Source organism: Seriola aureovittata, chromosome 10, assembly GCF_021018895.1.
Source record: "Seriola aureovittata isolate HTS-2021-v1 ecotype China chromosome 10, ASM2101889v1, whole genome shotgun sequence".
Taxonomy (NCBI): Eukaryota; Metazoa; Chordata; class Actinopteri; order Carangiformes; family Carangidae; genus Seriola; species Seriola aureovittata.
Window position 1 is genome coordinate 18,894,082 of NC_079373.1, and position 21,962 is coordinate 18,916,043.

The window sequence follows — 21,962 nt, forward strand, 5'->3', positions numbered from 1 at the left end:
GAAGAAGACAGACATACTAAGGTTTATCTCTTTATAAAAACTCAAATAAGTAGATGCATAAATGTACACAAGCTTTGGTCTGAGCCTCAGCATCACTGATGTCAACCAGACCCATAAAAGGAGCAGTGATGTGCAACTGGTGGTCAGGTCACATGACTAAAAATACTCCAGCAAGCCAAGTGCAGGCCAGGATCCAAGTTCTTTGGTATGAATCACAACAGCCAGACCAAAGTTCATGAACAAGCCATTAAACATCTGTTAACATCTGGCTAAAAGGAAAAAGGTTTCTTTAGCAGTAACCTTGAACTCCATTAGAAAATAACTGAATACTTCCAGAGAATTGCAAAACCTGTCGGTAATAACAAAACCAGTGCAAAAAAAAAAACAAAACAAAAAACAACTGATGTTGAGACACTATATAATGTAATATACAGAATAGCTGAATGAAACAACAATATAAACATGTTTTACTATTAGGTCCTTGTACAGTAGATTATGGCTCAACTTCCATTTCTCAAGAACTTTTGCTCTGTACAATTACAATAAACTGACAGTAAACTCACTGCATTGGCTCTAAATTATGGCTGTGCATCCAAAGACATTTAGCTTTGATTCATTCACTTCTCTCCCTGGTCTGACAATCTGGAACAGTATGATGAGGAGTATGTCCTTGTTTTCTTAAATTTAGCTTACTATGTGCACATTCATAAACGAACATTATAGGTAGCATTTATTTCTTGGCTAGGACTAGTTTCCCGAAAGGCATCGTGTCTCTGGATGTGTTCTAAAATGTGAAGACTTCATTTTGGAGTTACTGCCAATATGTAACACTTCCAACCACTAGAGGGAGCTACTCTTCATGAATATGTCTCATTACTGTAAATCAGTCTGGAATCCTCATGTTAGTCTTATATTTCCATCTTATTTAACCTTGATATGTGCATGCATATATACATGAATCACTACATTATTGCTGTGTAATCAAGTGTCAGACAGATATAACAATGAAACTATTTCTTTGAAATTGACAAAATTTAAAGGTTAAAAAAAGCAGCAAAATACCCACAGGGTACCCACTGCCTCCTGCCTGTATTTACACCAGTAACAAATTGCACCATGTCTTCCCTGCTGCTGGTGGTCGCAACTTTGCAACCTTTAAAAGGTCTGCATGCGAACTGCTATGGTGCAACCTGGTTAAGTGGTGCTTTGTCATCAAGTATTGACCTAGAGATACAGTAAAGAAACTGTGTTATATTAATAGTTTCTCATTATAGTTTAACATACATTTAAGATGTGTGAGCCTGCTCACAGTTGACCATAAATGCAGTATAAATGTATAGGCTTTGGGTGCTTTAGCAAAGACGCTTCAGCCTCAAAAGCCCTTGCGTTAGAGTTGCTACCCAGTACACTGTGATCAGGTTAAGACACTTTGTTGGAAGAAAAGGAAACTATCTGAAGAAGAAGCAATGGCGAAACACGCAGCTGGTATTAGATCACCTTAATACTGTGTAAATCTCTCATTACCGTCCATCAAAATTGGAAATCAAATCTGGTCTAAAAGAAAAATACACTCACTTTTTGTGCAGAAAAGGTTAACACAGATGGCAATTTTAAATACACTGCCCTTACAAAAAAGGTGCAAGTGTCCCAGAAATCTGTACATATCAATGAAAAAAGTCCTTTCACACACGTGCACGCACACATGCAAATACATAAACCTCTGACACACTGGGTAGCTACTGGCCTTTCACCTCTTATATGGCTTTGAAAACAAATCAAGCATTAAAAGAGAGTCCGAATCATACTGGCATAATCAGTAACATTTGAATGATACTTGAAAAATCAGAAGGTCACTGATTTGGGCAACTGCTGTCCACCTGGAGGCATCCTGCAAAAGTCTGGGCTGGATCGCACCAAGGGCACGCCTACTGCTGACTGTCCTGAGGGCCTGGAGTGGCCTGGGGGAGACCCGGTGTACAACAGTGGTGCTGGGAAGGCAGAATGGTCCCTGGGGCCCCTAGAGAAAGGCTTAGAGTAACTGGGTGAGGTGGCTCTGTGTGTGTCTGAACTGCTGGCAGTGTTGCACTGAAAGGGAGTGAGTCTGTCAGCAAAACTAGCTGGAGGAGGGGGGATGATGGAGTCCTCCACCCAGCTACCTCCTTCATATTCAGGCTCCTGTGGCAAACTGGGGAGGGCACACAACGAGGGAGGTATAGGAGAAGGGGAAGGAGGGATGAAGAGAGGAGGTGGAGGCAGAGGGTAGAGAGCAGGGTCATAGTCTCTTTTAATGGCATGTGGAGGATTGCTGTGCATGCTGGGAATTTCCTCAGGAGTGGAGGCCAGCAGCCTGTCCAGGCAGCGATCATCCTCATCAACCTCAGACAGGTTGTCATACTGGGAGGTGTTGGAGGGCCGCCTGTCTCCCGCAGACGCCGGGACATAGAGAGATACTGGGAACTTGGTTGGCTTGGGGGGAGGAAGTTTGGGAGAGGAGGAAGGGGAGGAGTAGAAAGCATGGGCAGGAGAAGGCTTTGTGGGGGGAGTGGGTGGTTTTGGGCATGGTTTTGGAGACAACTTCATCTGAGGAACCAGGGTGGAGCGAGGAGAAGGAGAGCGGCGCTGGGTCTCTGGACCAGTCCCAGTCCCTAGACAATGTGATTCACGGTGAGGCCTTTGGTCATTGTGCGCGGGGTAAAAGAAAGGTGGAGGTGGCAGATCTGGAAGATCCATAATCTCTTCCTCAGTCTGCATGACAAGAGTGTCCAAAGCAAGGGGTACGTAGGGTGGAGGCCAATCCAAAGGCTCTTCCTGGGTCTCTGGGTCTCCACGTTGGCTCTCTGGTTCCACCCTGTCTTCATTCTGGCTACACTCTGGGAGTGACTCCTTCACATTTATGTCCAACCCACCCTCAGCAAAGGGTTTGTCTGCATTTGGAGGTAATGGAGGTGCTCTACAAGGCCTTAGAGGAGAAGGTGTTCTTTGTGTGTGGACTACAACTGGATCTGGTGAGGGCAAAGAGGGTGTGTTTGCCCTGGAGAGGTTGCTTGAGTCCTGGGGCTCTGCAGGAGAAGGGGTCTGATGTAGGGTGATGCTGTCTGATTGCTGGGTCTTTGTATCAGGCTGGCTGTTGGGCTGCAGATTTATTTTGACCTCCAGAGGAGTGTCAGGCTGCAGCGGCAGTAGGAGAACTGGTCTCTCTTGACCTAGAGGTTTCTTTGGTAGCTCCTCTGACTTGGCTAAATAAGGAAATGGAAGATAAGGAAGCCATCAACAAGGAGAAAAAAATGATACTTTGGGATAAATGAGACGAAGAAGTGACTGTAGCTTTATACTATAACAGAAATACGAAGAACACAACTGTACCTGGAGGACATTGGTCCAGCTTTTTACCGCGTAGCTCAGACATACCAGCCTGTAAGTGCTCAACCACCATATCATCAGGCAGGAAGAAAGAAACAGCCAGCTGCTCTTGGAGAAATTCCCTCAGGTCCTCTAACTGAAACTTCTGGAGACGCTCTGATCAGACACACACAACACAGACACAAAAGAGTGACAATTAACTTACAGAAAGGGAGACTCTTGTCAATGAGGTTAAATGTCAGGTAACCTCTGATATAAATATACATTTTAATATTAAAGACAGTACTACACTAACACAGGCCTATCTTTAAGGTAATTAAGGAAGTGTCCTGTCAAGAAAGTGCTTTTGCAAAAAATTGACCAATGTGCTGTGGCAATGCTCCAGCAAAGCATCCAATGAAAAGTCAGCTTTCAGTTCTTCTCCACAGCAACTCACCACTTACATTATGTAAGCCATCCAGTTAGGAGGCAGCCAAGCGTGAGGCAGCGTGCCATGTAATCCACAGAGTAACATCCACTGGTATAGCAACAGCAGCCATGGCTCTGTCAGGGCATGAAGCTGCTTTGACTCATTTTGAACGGCAGGGAAGATAACATAACCAGTCTCATACTCACTCTTATGTAACTTCAGGGTTGTATATGCCATGGCAGTTAGCATCTTCTCTCCCTCCAATATGTAAATGTCCCACAAACGCAGGGTGAGGGTGAAAGGGGTCTGTTATGTAAGACACAGAGCGGTAGAGAGTCATTCTGATTAAAAAATAATAAAACAACCTCAAATGTGGCGCAATGTTCAACAGGACTGCAAGAGAATGCACTGTGAGATAATGATTTATGGCTATGTTTAAGAGCAGAATACATTTGGGACTAGATAGTAACTGAGAAGCTTTGGAGATGGAACATTCATGCAGTTCATATTCTTTGTTCATTCAAATGTTAGAGAATACTCACTCTGTCAATGAAGCACTGTAGAAACCATTTGGTGGTGTAAATCCCTGTTGTCATCTGCTCCTTGTCCTGTGGGGCAGGAGTTACTGAGAAATAGTCTCTTTGGGAAGTAACTCCTTATAATCTGTTCTCAGTTATAAATCTTACTATCCAAACAGTCCTGACTCTGAACATGTGGCCTTTTGCAACATAAATTAATCACATAATGAGAAATGTCCTGATTAAATCAACTGCATCCCATGACCTGTAAGCAGTCCATTATTGTAGCTCCATGTCTGTTGCATGGCCAGAAAGCATGAGCCATACAGATGTACTGTAACTTACCAGGTGTTTCTTTAGCTTAGGCAGCATTTTGGAGAGGATCAACTCATGGTGGGCCTGGAAACGGTGCAGCTTGGGAAATCCCGGGATGAAGAACCCTAGCACAGAGAAAAAATAAATCAGCAGGCCATAAATGGTGTGTGGTGAGGGACACAGAGACATAATATTTAGAGATGAAAAAAGTATTTTCCCTCTTAAAAGACCAAATTAGTAGTGGCCTCATTCAACAGTTTTTTATATGTCCAAACATTTTTCTGTATAATTTTTTTTATCTTTCTATCTTCATTTCTTCCTCTGTCTCACCATGCATCGCATGCTTGTTGTTGGTGAGGAGCTGGGAAAGAGCCCAGAAGGCATCTTCCTCATTCAGGTACATGAGCAAGATGGCAGCGATCTGACTCATCCCCTGGCAGTAGCTCACCTCCTGAGGGAACGCAAGAGAGGAGACAGGTTCAATTAAACAGAGTGAGCAAATGAGAGGAATTATTCATAATTTAATAGAGCACAGCCACACACAGGCCTAAAGACCAAGGGAGGAGAGCACCTGAATGTCTGATGTGGTCTGAAGGCAGACTGTGGATGTGTGTGGTTTTATTGCACAGCAGGAGCTTCAGACCAACTGTAGATGCAGCTACAATATTATAAACACTTTTACCAAAGGTTGTAAAAATATTTACTGCAGTCCAATACATTCTCAGTATTGTCATGTCTTCAACTTGAATTACCGCCAATTTGACTCCACCATGATTCGATGATTTACACTAAACACATCGCCCTTGGCAAGTGCAGATACACAAAACCAGACACACACTTGGTATTTGTCCATATTAAGCCGATTTATTGCACAGCTAGAGATGGACACTCCAAAGTATCCTTTCAAGGAAATACAGTAGATATAATTGATGTTTGCACAGAGGTTAAACTACACATTCTCCACATTCTTCTCTACCATCACATAGGCGAAAAGGACAAACACACTTTTCTCCCTTATCCCTCCCTCCTCCTTTCTCTCTCGCGCTCTCCTACTGACCCAGTTTCTTCTGAGCAGCGTGTCAGAAGAGAGGAAAAGGGAAAAAGGGGACAGCACATTTCCATTTCCTCTGGATAAAACACCTCTACCACACAGGAACCGACTACAAAACCAAATCAGAAAAACAGACATGGACTGTGTTTGCGCACGGGGGAGATGTACTGTCCTGAACAGATCACTCCTGCGCAGTTGTAAAATCCAGACTTCACTCCACTGAGACATACTCTGGTTTATGATAGAGAAAGGACATTGGGACTTCAGGGCAGATTTGTTATGTCTGACTTCAGCATCCGCAAATGCATTGCTAAGACATTACTGTACAGGAAACACTGTTAAGATTACAAATGAACAATAAAATGTATGAAACGGGATTAGGGTGTCATGAGAAATTTGTTTAGCTACTGTATATCACAGTACTGTATATCATATTTTGTAGGGCTACAATGTAAAATTATTTCCCCTAATCAATTATTCTGCTGATTATTTTCTCAATTAATCAACTAATAAATGCCAAGAGATTGTGAAAAATACAGATTACAATTTCCCAAAGCCTCAAATTCCTTGTTTTGTCAGAAAAGTCCAAAACCTCAAGATATGCAGATTATAATCACATAAGACAAGGAAAAAATCCTCACAACTGAGAGAAACTGGAATTGGTTCTGCATTTCTGCTTGAAAAATGACAAATCCATGATTAATTGATTTTGTTTCATCTCTTGTATTTTGCCTTGCCAAGTCAAGTACATGTAGAGTCAAATGGGAACTTGGTCTAACGATGTGAGCGCTGAGTATAGATGTGGGTTTACTGGTGGTCTGGCTGTTAGATTGTGTTCCTGTATGTTAAAGGCCGAGCCAGACGCATAAATAAAAGATCTCACCAAAGGCTCTGAACAACGAGAACAGATGGGTTTAGATTGCTTGGCCTGTTCTTTGTTGTATGGAAACTAACGCACTCGGTGGACTTGCAGCTGTTGCGCCACTGGTTTGCAGCTTTTGCTGTTCAGCCAGTGTATACAAGACTCCTCCATATTATGTAACACACACTTAAGTAGGCACATATATACACACATGCAAACACACTTACCGTGTTGTAGACAGAGTAAGCTGCTAGTACATGAAACAGCGCTTGCTGCCTAGACAGGGAACACAGAAACCACCAGTTAAAAAGAAGGATGTGATTCCTTAGCAAAAACTGAACAAGCTGAAAACACTGTATTGGAGTATAGCAGAGTTTATTACATTAAAATTCCCCAAGGCCACATGACTAATAATCTCTTAACATCCTCATGCCTAAATTAGCACCATCAATCAGCACAAACAGATTCAAAACAGTTGCAAATATTTCTGGGGAGGTTGACAAACCCAGGCTGCAGCATATCATCCTGGTAGTGTTTGTGTAAAACTGTGTGCGGGTGTGTGTGTGTGTGTGTGTGTGAGTGAATGTGTTTGTGTGCCTTCTATCCAATGGTCTTAAGCCTGAGCTACCCAGCATTCCCCATTCCAACATTTTATTTTATTGAAGGGTATGTGCGAAAGTACTTCTGTGATCTATTAGTGCTGTGTTGACACTCAGAATTTAATAAAGACCGATCACAAAAAAAAAAGATCCCATTTTTATGGCTTCTGTTTTTAGGGATCACTTAGTGGGTTTTGTTTAACATGATTTCTCGTATGTCAGCAGATATCATGTTTTCATCATATAACTTCTTCCACAGCATGGAGCTTCTCTCCAGTTTTGCTGACCGCAGGGTTGTGTGCTGCGTAGCTGATTACATCTGGAGTTTCAACTGTTTCAGACGGTGAACACAAGGCAGTCATTGTGTAAGTGTATGTGAGTGGATCAGGGAGGGGGCATTAAGAAATATAATGTAGACAGAGAGGATGTCTCCTCTCCAGGCCTTTATAGTAAATACATGTCTTTAATACAGTGACAGAGACAGGAAAGGAGCTTTAAATAGCTGTCAGTGTCTCGGTGTGAGTAAGACAGCTGTTGACTTGCAGGGAAGGAGTAGGCAGCCAAACAGGATGGAGTGGTGTTTTGGTCTGCTTGGACTTAGTAGCTTTGAATTGGAGGGGAAGGACGTTACAAAGAGCGAGAATGGAGCAATCAGTCACATACTCTGTTAAACTGACAAAGACAAACCAGTAGCTTTCACACCTGTCCCACAACCACAGAGCAAATGCTATAAAACAGAGTGTTTGTGTTCTGAAAGTTTTTTAATGTGTGTTTAAACATTTTTCTCTTTATTATCATTACATGTATGTGTTGTCTCCAGATAACAATGTGGGCAGTGTTATTCCACACATGCACACTTCATTTTCATCAGTGCACATTTCTGTATGAATGCCATTTCCTGTGGGGCTTCGTGCACTGACAGGAAGGCTAATAAAACACTGAGAAGAGGAAACAACCGCTTAGGTTTTGTGTGAGTATGTGAGCGTGTGTGTGTGTGTGAGTATGTGAGTATGTTAGTTTGTGTGTGTGTGTGTGTGTGTGTGTGTGTGTGTACGTTGGGGGAAGGGGGCTGCTCCAAGGTTTAAACTAGAGGTCACACCCTGCAAGAGGGCAAACCGGAACATGTGAGGTGACAGAGAAAACGTAAACAAGAACTTTGGAGACACCATGTGAGACAAAAGAGGTTGAGGATATTTGTTATGAAAGCTAACTAAACTGTGTCAGAGTAGAATTCACATGACCCACAACAATATAAGCAGTGTGTTTGCTCAAGATAGGTAAAAATTACTCAAGGTTTCCAATGTGACTCTTTTGGGTGGCAGTGATGTAATAGTTTAAAAGAGGAAATTAAGAAATTTTCATGCCAAATCAGTAATGTTTGTAAATGAATTGAAAGTTCCACGCAGCTTTCTGCTGAGTGAAGCTAAGAACTCACTTGACTCCAAAGCGATCCATGAACATAATGTGGTTCCTGAAGGTTCTGTTGACGTCCAAGTCGATCTGCTTGATCTCTGTGGAGAAGTTGCGAGCCTGCTGCTTCATTTTCTGGAGGACAGAATAAGGAGGACTGTTAGAATTTACTCTTTTAAGGTATCCACATTTTAGAGGAACTGTAATCAGTTTTAAGATTCATACCTCATATTTCCCTTGGTTATCTTCTTTGACTTTCTCTATGTCCAAAAGCAAGGCCCACGCCTGGCCTCTCAGCTGCAGGGGGATGCCTTTATATACTCGCTTCACCAACTGAAACACATGTGACAGAGACATATGGGCAGACGTGAATGAGGACTCTCTAAACATAGAGAGACGGTCTTCACCACAAGAGGCAAGAGGGTCACATATGGATGCTGCTCTGTGGGGTGTACCCGTGTCAGCTCTCTTGAATGACAAGGACTCATCACATGCACTTATACACTTGCTTAAGTTGTCTAGACTGGAGCGAAGGGAGGGATAAGGGAATAAGCTCTGGTTAAAAGGGGAATGGAAAACAGATTATTAACAGACATGGAAATAATACATCACATATTTTAGCTGAAAAAAGGAAATTGAGACAGTATGTTTGTGTGTGCGAATCCCTGAGTTCACTGGTGTTTGATGTGCGTCACTACTGAGTTACACACCTTTTCACTGTTCCTGTACTTGTCCCAGTTCTTCACCATCTTCAGCCATTTCTCCACTCTCTCAACCTCCTGATGCTTTTGCTATGAAGAGGAAAGACATATATACATGTGGTCGACTGCATATGTGAAAGGGTGTAAATATTTCACATGCAAGGTCAAAATCTGGACTAGATCTGGACTATAGAAGTTCATACCTTCTCTTCAAGTGCACTGGGTGTTGGCAGTTCTTCCTCACTGGAGCAGAAAAGCAGAAATACACAACATGTGTTAGAAACAGGAGCACTGAGATGATAATCAAAGTTTAACATTAATATAAGACAGCATCGTGACGTGAGAAAGATGAGAGAGAAAGTTTGACAGAGATACAAATTAAGGTGTTCTCCACAACCACAAACTGTCAGAACTTTAAGTCGGGTAACTTACTGCAGGAAGCCGAAGCGGTCAGTGACCTTAAAGATGCTGTAGTCAGCATCCTCCCATGGGTCAATTTTGACTCCCTCCTGCCTGCCCTGAAACATTCACATACCATTACCTCCTTATTAGAAAATACTGTATGCAAAATAAACTGTTAAAAGTTACTTCAGCTGATGCTTGTGTAGCTGCAAACAAACTGTGATACAGATAAATAAAGTAGAATAAATTGTCCGTGCCAGCAATAGTACACCAGCTTTACTTGTTTGTTCCAACAGCCATCAAAACAACACTAAACAGACTAAACCTTCCTATGATTTGTGCCTTCTCTTTCACATGTAGTTCTCTTGTTTTCCTCTTCCAAACATGAACACTCAAAAGGGTTTTACCCCAATTTGTGCCACACAAATTCAAACATTCACGGTCACTGTGTCATCAATTGATCATTCCAAGTAATCCCATTTCCACTGCCTGTTGGTAACAAATCAATTCTGAGTTCACACATTGCAGGCACCATTCAGGACCTCTCTTTACCAGAAAGACTGTCGACTCCTCTGTTTTGGTGTAAAACACCTTGGCTTCCCTCTTTAAAAGGCAAATTATATACCAGATGATCACGATTTTAATTTTTTTTAGGATTGATCATTGTTACAAATCAAGACTTTCACAAACTGTGGCTCCAATTTCTCCCTTTGTACACTCTTACCTTGTCATATCTAGAAATGATTTCAGCACGTTCCTCTGCTATCAATGTGTCTATGTCCTTCTTCATGTCAAAATCTGAAAGGAAGCAGAAAAAAATCTCATTAATAATCATCAGAATTGACATAAACCAATCATCAATGTAACTGAATATTTATATAAATATGGTATTGTAGCTTGGTGGTTTACTGCTCTCTACGGTTTTTGGTGTGGATGTCTACAATATGGAGAGGGTATGGAGAGATCATCACATACTTTAACTAGACTGCCTTGATTGCCTTTACAGGGATGGTCTGGATGTATTTTCTGAAGTTTGCTTAACGAGTTTAGTAACATAAGGACAAGGAATTATCTATTTAAGTTTAGGTCAGAGTTTAGGTCGACTACAGAATAGTGCTAATCTGGAAGTATTTCAGTGTGCTGCCCATGGACACTTGAGCAGGGTGAAGAACTTCTGACTCAGGGGCTTGGACCTACGGATGGTTGTGTGCCTGCTTCATCCTATTGATGGGCTACATTTATTTGGGAAGTGTGCATTACGTCTACAAAAAAGCCCTTCTAAAAATCAACAACAACAAAAATGCAGGAAGTATTTGTAGGTCACAGAAAAGACACTATTTGAGGTGGTGATGCTACAGCTTCTCTCCATACATCTCACCATCAAATCAACTTAACATTACTGACTTGCTTACTTATTCATCACCAAAACAGAAAAGGAATAGCAACATATGACAACTCATACACATTTCACACAGATTATACTAATTCTCTGTACCATAGTGTGGGGTCACAAGGCCTACATCACACTGTTCCTTTAAAATAAATATTGTTGAAAGCTGGAGTCTATTAGGAGCCAGGGAGTGAAGAGGCAAGCCACAAGGCCATCACCAACTTCCAGTTAATGTGCCCAGAGCCTCAAATGACTAAATACTTGTGTGATATGAAAAACAGTGTTTCTCACATTCTTCCAAATTTGCCCAAATTTCAGGTTTTAGATCCGATTAATTTGAATGATAAGGGCAGCGCAGGACAGGCTGAGAGTGGATCAAGATGGTTTAGATTGAATCTCTGAACCTCTCACAATGCCAAATAATCTGTCTAGTGAAATGCTTTCAAGCAGGCTTTTCCCCATTTTCCTTCTGTGATTTTTGGATGCGCAAACACTGTGTAAAACAGCCGCTGGAAAAAGTACATAAAGACAGAAAGAAAGCATGGCGTACTATATGTTGAACTATGCATCATTTCAGGGTATTTTGCATTCACAGAAGGCCAGTGGGTCATGAGGCATAACAATGTGTAGTATGACAAAGCGACAGTCATGGCACTTTTCTTTTTATTGTATGTGTGTACAGTTATTCATGCCTGTGTGCACATACAGCCTCGCTGATGCCAACTCACAGTACTCAAGAAGCATGACAGCGACAGACTGCCTGAGCCCATGAGGAAAGAAACAAAGATGTGGCCAACTGAAACCAGTGCCTGTAGTAAAACCGGAACTCAGATGCTCTTGTTGCCTCTCCCCCTCCCTTTTTCTCACAGTATAACCCCCACCTGACCCCAGTCTGTCCCTTTAAGCCTGTCTCTAGCCTTCCCTGGGCTGATGTGCCCGGCCAGCACAGCTCGGCTGTTTAGCAGTTGTCAGGGCTGAATAAACACCCCAGAGAGAACAGCCTCACCGCTTGTTTGCCAGGTCAGCATCTCATAGTGATGTTTGAATACAAAGAATGTGTCAGGTGCACCCTGCAGGCATAGTGGATGAAAATAGATATAAGAAAACTTTGCAGCCTTTGAATGTACTGTAGGTGTTGAAGCATCAGTGTTAAGAGGCAGTCACTAGTTTCTTTTAAGAAACAGGTTAAAAAAGTAAGCCTTTGTTATGCTCCACATTTAAATGCAGTCATGAGACAAATAACCAAGACGAAAAAATTTAAATCAAAGTAAAAGTCTTCCAATAGACAGGGGAGGCTATTTTGGTGTTACTTTAATATGAATCTAAAATAATTTCATTTTCAAATTGCTCCGTAGGTCAAACTAAGGCATATAAATATAAAATTAACCTTTCATAATTGTGTTGGTTTAAAACCAAACTTCTTTGGGATCACTCAGAGACTTTCTGTGACACTGTAGAGGAAAACTCCAGAGGCAACCCCATTGCAACAAATGCTGTGCACCGAGGAATACTTTCACTGACGCCTGATGGCATGTGTAGCCAGCTGAGGCCTCAGGTGGTATGTATGTCTGGCATGCCTTTCAGCAACAGGTGTGAGAGCACCTGCCTCCTCTCACAAATACTCTATAGCTTTTTCCAACAAACCCTTATGGCTAGTGCTAACTAGGAGACTTCGTCTAGAACAATTTCCCCAACATCTTACATCTCAATGCCAAAACAGTGGGCACAATGACAAGATAAATTAAGGAGATAGGTTGCAAGCCATTGAATTTCAAGATGCAATTTGTTTGTGAGTATACATTTATTAAAAAGTCATGTATATTTTTGGCTCAGATGTGATATGTCTTCATATCTTTACACACAGGCACAGGACAGGAATTTTGCTTCTGCCTCCCCTACAATCAGAATGAATCATTAAAAACGTTAGTATTGATGTGTCATTTCCTTTTCATCAGGTGCCAGATCCATCAGCCATATACCTCATGTCTAACAACACAGCATCCAGTCTTCTCCATTAAAACAACAGCTGAGTCTCTTGTCTAACAGGTGGTCAGTGAAACCAGACCAGTGAACACTCTGCTGTTCTATGCTTTTCTTTTTTACAATTTCCCTTTTCTTGTCCACCTCAGGTCAGGGTATTTTAGCTTTTTTCGAGGCATCAGCATATTTTTCTGAACAGTTGTAAGCTGTTTGTGAGGGGATACCATTGACATGACTCTGACCTTGTCTATATCATATAATCAGGGAATACTGTCTGCCTACTATATGCAGGCTACATTTACACATCTAGGGTGATATGGTTTGAACAAGAAATTAATGTATAGCTTTCTCTATATTGTTATTCTCTCCAGAGATGGAAGCAATTAAAATTACATCAGGTATTTCACATCAGAGTTGATGTGAAAAGTTGTGTTGAAGCCTGTTTGTGTATGTTGTTTCTTTGGATCAGCAAAACTTGAAAAATATGCCAACTAGCTAAGTGGGCTTACAGTATATTATGGAATTCAAAGTGTAAAAATACAAACAACACTTCCCATTGCACCTGCTGAGTTATTGCTGGCAATGGCATCTGCAATACACAGTATTAAAAATACATTTGTTTATAAATGGATACCAGACAAATGAGAATGATTTTAAGCAAAACATGATAAACTTCAAGGCCCATCCTGGAGTAAAACAGAGATGTTTTTCACTCCAGCTCCTCACGGTGACTGTGAGCTTCTTTTTTTCTACATCACTGTCTACTGAGTAAATTTGTGTAAAAGGTCTGTTATGCTTCATCTTTAGGTTCCAGCTGCTTACTTCCTGTGTTGAGTCTCCAAACTGCTGATAGCATTGTGTTGGGTTCAGGAAGAAAAGGAAACCAGTGGCCGCCACTCCTTCAACAACAGGTTCAATGAGAACTACAAAAAGAGAGTGACAACAAAATGGGTCTTCTCCTAAGCAAGAAAAGCTTTTACTGAGAAAACCCTCAAATTATCTGGACCTGACATTTAATAGTCAGCAAAAAAGATGTGAGTGATACCACACGGAGGTCAGTTCACATTAACACACCAACACAGCTGAGCCCCTCCTCATGGGCACTCAGTGGTTGGTTCAAAGAAATTTACTTTGAACAGCTCTTTTCAAGTGGTGATTAGAAAGGTGGGTAGTTGTGGTGGAACTCAAGGTGTCTGATGGATGGAAGCTTTAGGAAAAGGTGAGTAAGCAGCAGAGAAGGTCACTAAGTGGGAGACAGATCATGCAGTTAAACATCATACATGGGGGAGTGTACATTTTTGTAGGAGTGTGTTGTAGAAAGGAGTATATGAGAGAAAGAGAGAGAGATTAATTAAGGTTTCAATTGTTTATAGATTTTAAGACAGAGAAACGGCTGTAGGTTTCAAGCAGAAAATGTAAGCTGGGAATTAAGTGCGTGACAATAGGCATTGACACCTTTTACAGAAAAAATTAAAATATAGATCTTGTCACATATCTCTCAGAATGTAGCGGTGGTGAGAAAGTGGTGGGTTGACCAGTGGGCCAGAAATGCAAAGAGCTAATGACACTGCACATGTAGTGAAAAACCACTTTCCTGTATGGCTAAATTTTGATGATCTGGTTGCTTACAGGATATAAGACTTTGAGCCTGGGGCCTAGGTGACATCATTTCCTGTTATGACATAGAGCTCTAAATCTAGCTTGCGTATATAAGCTCTCAATGCACTGTTGTAACCACAAACAGCTTGCAAAGCATTCTGAATCACATCCAGCAAATTGTATAGTTTTAAACAGCGATGCAGCAGTCAAAATTTCTTATCTCTGAATGTATTGCTTCTTTGTGCTGCGTTCAGCCTGGGCATGACTTACATGATCTAGGGTGTCATTTCTTAAGCCATAAATAAATTGGCTTTCATGAGGCAGAATTATTAGGATAAGTAATTTTACTACACTTGTGAGGGGTTCATTTTTCAGACAAGAAAGTAGAGGTATAAGCCGGGCTCTGCATGGGATCCCAAAAGGCCATTTATTCCTGTCTTAAAGTCTAGTGCATGAGTTGAGAATGCTACAAAATTTGAAAAATAAGAAAAACATTTTTTGACTTAGATCAACATTTAGCAGTTGTTCTTAAAAAAACATAAATCAATTACATTAAATTTAAAAGAGAGAGATGAGTGCACTGAAATTTAACACACTTTCTGATGTGTTTATTTATTTTTTAATCTTTCCCATGTTTCACATGGGATGATAAAGCACAAGTCCTCTTTTTATATATTTCTCCTTGATCCATGATCATCTCTCCTTTGGTTTATAATCAATCTTAATCTGAGTAGCAGTCCGATTTAAAACAGATGATTATACAAGTACACAGTCAGAATGAAAGGCTGAGATTAGAAGGAGTCTGGTAGTAGTCATTTTACTGTGGGATCCTGGAAAAGTGCTGTGATATACCCTGGACTGATAGTTTAGGTTACGTAAGGTGTGTGTGTGTATTTGTTTATCAGTGCTCTGACATCTGAAACCCTCAAGTGAAACTACATCAGGGTGTGGGATGTTTATACAAGCAGAACGAACAGCAGAAGGTTGCTTCATCTGAAGTCACTGGGCTTGTTTCATCTTAACTAATTGTGTTCATAATGGTTGCTCACTGAAAACACTACATTAGAAGCATTACACAGATTTTGCATTGAAATCCCAAGGGACAGATTACAGATCACATTTTCATTTTCACTGAATGTCTGCTATGTGGCTGGCACTTAAAATCCTAGCCCCAATTTGCTGATGGCAAAATGAAGCGACAGATGACAGATGTTTAGTTCTTTACCACTGGATGATTAGTCAATGCTGTGTGGTCTGCCAAAAGATGCTCTGGCTCCGAGATAAGACAAGCTTTGGCCAGGCACTCATTCAACCATGTTAACCTCACAAAGCATACTCGCATTCTGCGCTGAGTCTGCCATATATACATGTGATTTATTATCAATCCGCATCATAAACCCTCAACTGTCCTGCATGTGCTGCATTATGTTGCCTTGGGGTCTGAAAGTACTACACACCAATTACCACAGCCAAGTAGAAAATACCAGCGTATTCTAATGATTCCTAAATGAAGGGACTTTTAACTTTTGCCTCTGCATTTCATTTGAAAAGGTCTAAAATGAAAAATGTTAATTAACTGACACCTACATCAAGGAGATACATAAAATATAACAGGCAGCCAAGACAGTCCTAGATAGAGTCCTACACTGTATGTCTCTGGTATTCCTTAATCCCATGACATTCATGTTTGTGTGATACCTTAAGATATTGCAACACACATTAAAGTCACAACTTTTGCTATTTACACAGCTTTTGACTTCAGGACTTAATGATTGCAGTAATTTCTAGAGTCATTATGGATGCAAATTGCAACAATAAATTTCAAAGAATGTTCTGCAATGCAGTGTATGTTATTATCTCTGTCATTACATTAGCCTAATGCTGTAGGCTCTTGGTGATTGTGGAGAACAAGCATCATTCTAGTTCAGAAAAGGAAGGAGGCTAACAAGCAACCACATGGCTCCAATTTCCACATGAAGAAGTCTTAAGTCCCAGATGGCTTCAGAGTTCTAGTTTTTAATGGGTGTCAGACACACAGTGTGTGCATGTAAGCATGCATGTGTATAGAAGAAGCAGAAAATGAAAGGGGGGAAAGAAGAGAGAGCTGGACAGAGAGAAAGATTAGGATCACCGACAGGTTCTGTTTTTAGCAGGGGCAAGATAGCTGTGAAAATAGATCAGAAATGTTTAAGTTGCCACAGATGGCAATCAAGTTCACCCTCACCAAAACTTAAGATCTTTTGCTCAGTTCTTCTCAACATTACGTTGATCTGGCGATTATAAAACATGCATGTTATAAAAAGGAAGTCCCTCAGAGACTAGGAATCAGTAACTCACCCCACAGGAAATTTAAGCAGGCTAGTACAAGATGTTCAATGCTGGCCCTTTCTTTAAAGGAAGGTATGGACTCCAGATGGAACTTCAGAGACACAGAAATGCTGCTTAAACTGAATAACTGTAGGCTCGATAGTCTAGGTTTTATCTTGTACCATCTTCAAGCATGTTGCAAGTAATGACCAGTCATTACATATATGCTACAATGATAATGTGTATGTAAATAATCGGTACCTTCTGTAGACATAACAAGGATGCAAATGCCCGGTGCTACGAAACATGTGTTTTGCAGGTGTGATGGTGCATGGACAATGGACAATTGTTTACCCCTAGTCCGAGTGGTTCCTCTAAGGAGTTGTTCAAAATGGCTATTGACTCACAATAAAGCATGGCAAACAGTGCGGTAACTTCATCTACTCTTGACTGGGTTGAAGCAACCACTATGACATATAAACCTGGGGATCAACTTAAGAACAGAAACAAAAATGATACTGAATTAGACCAATGACAGAAAATCTAACAGTTGGGAGCCTTAATAGCGAGCCACAAAGTCTCAACAAGAGATTCCTTGTCTATCTTGCTGTCTTAGGCTCTCATTCTACCATCTCCCTCTGTTTCTTTTGTACAGCTGTAGTGTTTGTGTTTATGCATAGAAAATAGCAGCGATACAGAGACTGTGTGACCCAGGGGCGAAACATCCAGAATACAGGGACTGGGGAAAAGCACAAGGCTCAGAATAGATTGTTGTCCCCAAGGGGTTTTTTTGTCCTGCTCCACTCAATATTACCACTGTCGCTCTGCCTTATTGTTTTTCCAAAGCTAAGCACACAGAACATAGATTAACCTACACCATCCCAAACTATCTATTCCACATCTTAATAAAGGAAATAACAAGCTCGAGCCTAAGGAAGGGGGACTCTCTATCACCTCACCCTGAATCTGACCCAGCCTGAGAACTGTCTCTGCTTCCTTGCTGCTGCCTCCCCTGTTACCTGGGGGGAGGGGGGTGTCTAAATATAAAAATGACCACACAAAGTTTTAGATGCAGGAGTAGCGGGCCAGCCAGAGAGGCCTTGTTTCCCAGAGTGGCAGCACTTTTTTTTCAAGGGGTGGTATGAGGAGGACAGGAATGTCAAGGGAACAGTATTCATAAACACAAAACCACAGGACCCTGCTGAGAAAGCCACATTCTCATAAATGGATCCTCTTCCTAGCAAAAAATGGAGTCATAATACAAACAGCGAAACCAGGGGAAAGCTCTCACCCAGAATTTGAGTAACTAGTGCTATTACATTATAAAGATTATAAAGATTTTGCCCCACAAATTGCTTTGACTGCAACAAAATGCACATAGTCAGGTCATCAATAAGCTCACAAACACATGAGATCCAATACCGCTTCCACTGTTTGTATACCACTACAATCCCCTCACCACACCACAGCACAGCGCAACAAAACGCCAAAGAGATTAAATAATTCAAGAAGGTGAACACATACAGAGCATGTTACCCAATGAATAAGGCCCAAGCAGGTGAAAAGTTAGCTGGTCTCGAGTCAGAAGCTAAGCAGAAATTATGCTAGGTTCACTGATGCACACTCCACTGGTGATTTGGTTATCATAGTTTTCATGTTGAAATCATGTTTACAAGCATAGAAACAGAGGATTAAGGTACATGGGAGAGGAGCAGTCTTACGCTGGAGGGAAAGTGTAATTTCACCATAATTTAACAACAAAAGGAGGTAAAGAATTTGGAGCAAAAACAAACTTGAAGTGGCATGTAAAAAAAGACACAAACTGGAGACAATCACAGAAGGGAAATTCCAAGATAGCCTGGTTTAGCCATACATGCCAAAAGACAAACAACTATTTGGGGTTATTATCCCAAGGAGCCATCACTCATCTCCTCTGTGGTGTGGTGGTTTTCAGCCTGAGTGACAATCTTCCATCTCAACAGTAATGTGACCTCAATTTAACCAAGGGGACAGAGTGTGGGGAATAGATTGGAGTAATTTAGACAAACTGGCTCATGCAAATGTCTCGCTGGTTTCTGACAGAGGCTCATACAGCCAAAATGTAGTGGACCAACTTTTTTTCTTTTTTACAACTAATTAATTTATCATTTAGTCAATGAGATGTAGGAAAAAGTGGCATAAACACACAAACATAGACTACACAAACAATTCCAGATTCCATGCATCTTAAAAATACTTGTTTTGTCTGACCAACAGTCCAAACCCATTTATTATTCTTTAGTATATGAATATCCTATAAAAGGTCGTAAAAGTCATGATCATCACCGTGTCATTTCCAAGGTCTAGGTGTTTGTTATAATCCTGGGATTGAAACCACTGGCCGGCATTGGCCTTTTCTATGAGTTTGGTTGTTCTCTCTGGGTCTACAAAGATTTCAGGCATGCAGTGTTGGTCAATGTGAAACTGATAGTAGCACATAGCTGAAAATGTGAGAGTCACTGTGGTTGTCTCTATACTTAAGTCTTGTAATAGACTGACAACCTGTTCAGGGTTACCCTTACCTCCCAGCCTGTGTTTGGTGACACAGGGTGTAAAAACTCTAAGATATCTCGAGTCACACAGCAAGGCTACAGCCTTTCTGTCTTTTTTATGGTTGGCAAAAAGCTTCACTATCTGGTGTGTTTTGTGACACTGGTGCGTTTGTAGGCCTTTGACGTCCATTATAAAGCTACCATTCAGAAAGACAAGAAAGGCTATTGATGCCTCTCCACTGAAATAATATTATCACAACAGAATACAATGAATGCTGCTGATTGAAGAGTGTTATGACGGGTCTACAGATGGACATTAAATTTGGTCTCAGTATAAAACATTAGGATTTAGTAATAAAAAAACTACACTTTGTTAATTGAATTTGAAAAAGATGCTGTTGAGTTTTCTTAACCAAAGTATAGTTTAACTTATTGTTTGCATTTCTGGTGCAATGCTTTCATCCAGGAAAGGAATTTATCAATGCCCTTTGATACCTCAAAGTGAGGTAGTGATGACTTACAAAAGAAAAATGAAAAAGACTTAATCACCAACACTGATTGTACTAAAAATGGCTGATGCTGCTGACTGAGGCCCATTCACAGGCACAAAAACAAAATAAGGGCTCACATGCTCTGTCTCACACGTGGCTCACATCCTGTTGGCATCAGAGAGGGCAGTCAGATCATTGTTCAAGAGCACATTGAAGAGCCTCAAAGCTTTCTGCAAATAAAAGCTCAGTTCACATGTATTTCTTAAATTCGAACTGCACAGCTGGATTCAGCTTTTCAAACATCAAACTTCTCCTACAAAGCACAAAGTTAAGAATTCCTTGGTGTTTACAAAAAATTACATTAAGAGAGGTGCAATTATATATACGTTGATCCACATAAGGGAGGCGAATCCTGTATATCAGACATTAAAAATTACAATTGGTTGCCTTGATCTCTGAACAAATATCATGGTTTGAACAGATATCAGCAATTAAACCAATTAACACCAACAAGAACACATAGCAGAAAGATGGACACAATTAAAGAGACAGAAATGCTGTGTGATACGATGGGGGGGGCACAGGAAAGTACAGGAACAAAGCTGTCACCTTTCCGATGTGGGTCTTCCTCCTCAAACCACAAGCAGGTTTGACACTCAAACATGTGCATGTACAGCTAAGCAAAATGAACGATGTTATATATGTTTGTGGACTGAGCAGATAAGATTTTATACAACTGGACAAAAAACTCACACAAACTCATTTACAAAAACATCTTTCTCCTTCCACTTCCTTCACAGACAATGTTGGTCATCATGCATATTTAAATTGTGGAGTAATGGACTCGCCATTAGCAGCATGCACATCTGCAACATTAGACTGAAAACAAAAACACAATGAGGGGGTAAATGACAGTAAAACAATGAGTACCAGACATCTGGCAGAGGATGAGAGCTAGATCCTGCTGGAGATCTTTGACTCAGACTGTCTGCAACCTCCCCCACTCCAAAGATGAACCAGTGAGACGCCCAGTTAACCCACCAAAGGGGACCACGCATGGCATGACATGACATACAGGCCAGTTACTGGCCTACTTCTGGATGCTGGAGCATCTGTGGTCTGTGTAGTGAGTTATGTAGGGTGAAATCCTGCTTTCTCCAATAACAGGAACTATGTCTACTTCTTAAACGAGATATCATTATATATCTTGTACAAAAGTATGGTTCCTGAACTGAACCTTAGACTGAAGCAAATTGAGATCTGGCTTCATACGCAGACACAGAAACCAAACAGTAAACAAATACTATGTATGCTGGAATTGATAGCTAGAAAATTAAGGCGACATAGATAGATAGATAGATAGATTTCTCAACCATCCTTGCCATGGGTTTACAAGCCATTTAACTGCTGGAAAGCCCGTGAAGAGTGATGCAAAATCAGAAATTCCCCAAGAGAAGCGGTCATTCGCTGCTCTTACCGTAAAGGGGTTGTTAGGCAAGCCATTTACTCTTTACACTAAATTGTATCGGTTCCCAGAAAACGAACCAGCCTAAATGTTCATCTCTACAAATCACATGTGTATGGGAGCAAAATTTAACGCACCCCACAGCTGCACGCGAGCGAGTAGCCGTTAGAATGAGTGGGGATTGTTTCCTTTAGTGGTTTGTAGAGAATTAGGCAAGTTGTAAAAACATAAAAGGACCAGATAATAAAGACCCAGGCGACAAGTCTTTTGTGGCCACCCACATACTACCGTTTCCAGCGCTAATAACTGTGAAGAGAGTGAAGACTAAACAGTATTCCGAAGTACAGACGCTAACAGTTCAATAGCAAACCGTCGTCGCTGCTTACCGTTTGGAGTGACTTCCCTTCTACTGCTGCGCTGTACCGACAAGTATAAACAAAATCCACTATTTTCATTCTCCCCCTCGCTGTCCAGGGGAGCCGGTGTCACTGTGCTGAAGGCTTGTCCCTGACTGTCGACTAGCTCCGTTGAAATCGATGCTGGTCAAACGGACTCACCCCCCCTGCCCACCT

At 41.2% G+C, this 21,962-nt stretch overlaps 1 protein-coding gene across 1 annotated transcript; it reads right to left on the reverse strand.

Moving 5' to 3' along the window:
* Positions 1 to 17: 17 nt before the first annotated feature.
* On the reverse strand, positions 18 to 21,951 carry si:dkeyp-19e1.3 (USP6 N-terminal-like protein). The gene is made up of 14 exons (XM_056387413.1): positions 21,777 to 21,951; positions 10,352 to 10,425; positions 9,658 to 9,743; positions 9,429 to 9,468; positions 9,235 to 9,315; positions 8,750 to 8,857; positions 8,550 to 8,659; positions 6,743 to 6,791; positions 4,933 to 5,053; positions 4,633 to 4,727; positions 4,312 to 4,377; positions 3,976 to 4,075; positions 3,364 to 3,516; positions 18 to 3,236 (listed from the first exon to the last, which is right to left on the reverse strand). The coding sequence occupies exons 2-14, from the start codon at positions 10,415 to 10,417 to the stop codon at positions 1,843 to 1,845; spliced, it is 2,469 nt and encodes an 822-aa protein (XP_056243388.1). The 5' UTR covers positions 10,418 to 10,425; positions 21,777 to 21,951; the 3' UTR covers positions 18 to 1,842.
* Positions 21,952 to 21,962: the final 11 nt, after the last annotated feature.

Bases quoted from the DNA above. Each gene is read 5' to 3' on its own strand.
- si:dkeyp-19e1.3 (XM_056387413.1), bottom strand. From the start codon at position 10,417: ATGAAGAAGGACATAGACACATTGATAGCAGAGGAACGTGCTGAAATC. The intron at 6,792-8,549 runs GTGAGTTCTTAG...TTCCCTGTCTAG, and splicing joins ATGGATCGCTTTGGAGTCAA to GCAGCAAGCGCTGTTTCATG. The intron at 5,054-6,742 runs GTAAGTGTGTTT...GCGTTCCCTCAG, and splicing joins CTTACTCTGTCTACAACACG to GAGGTGAGCTACTGCCAGGG.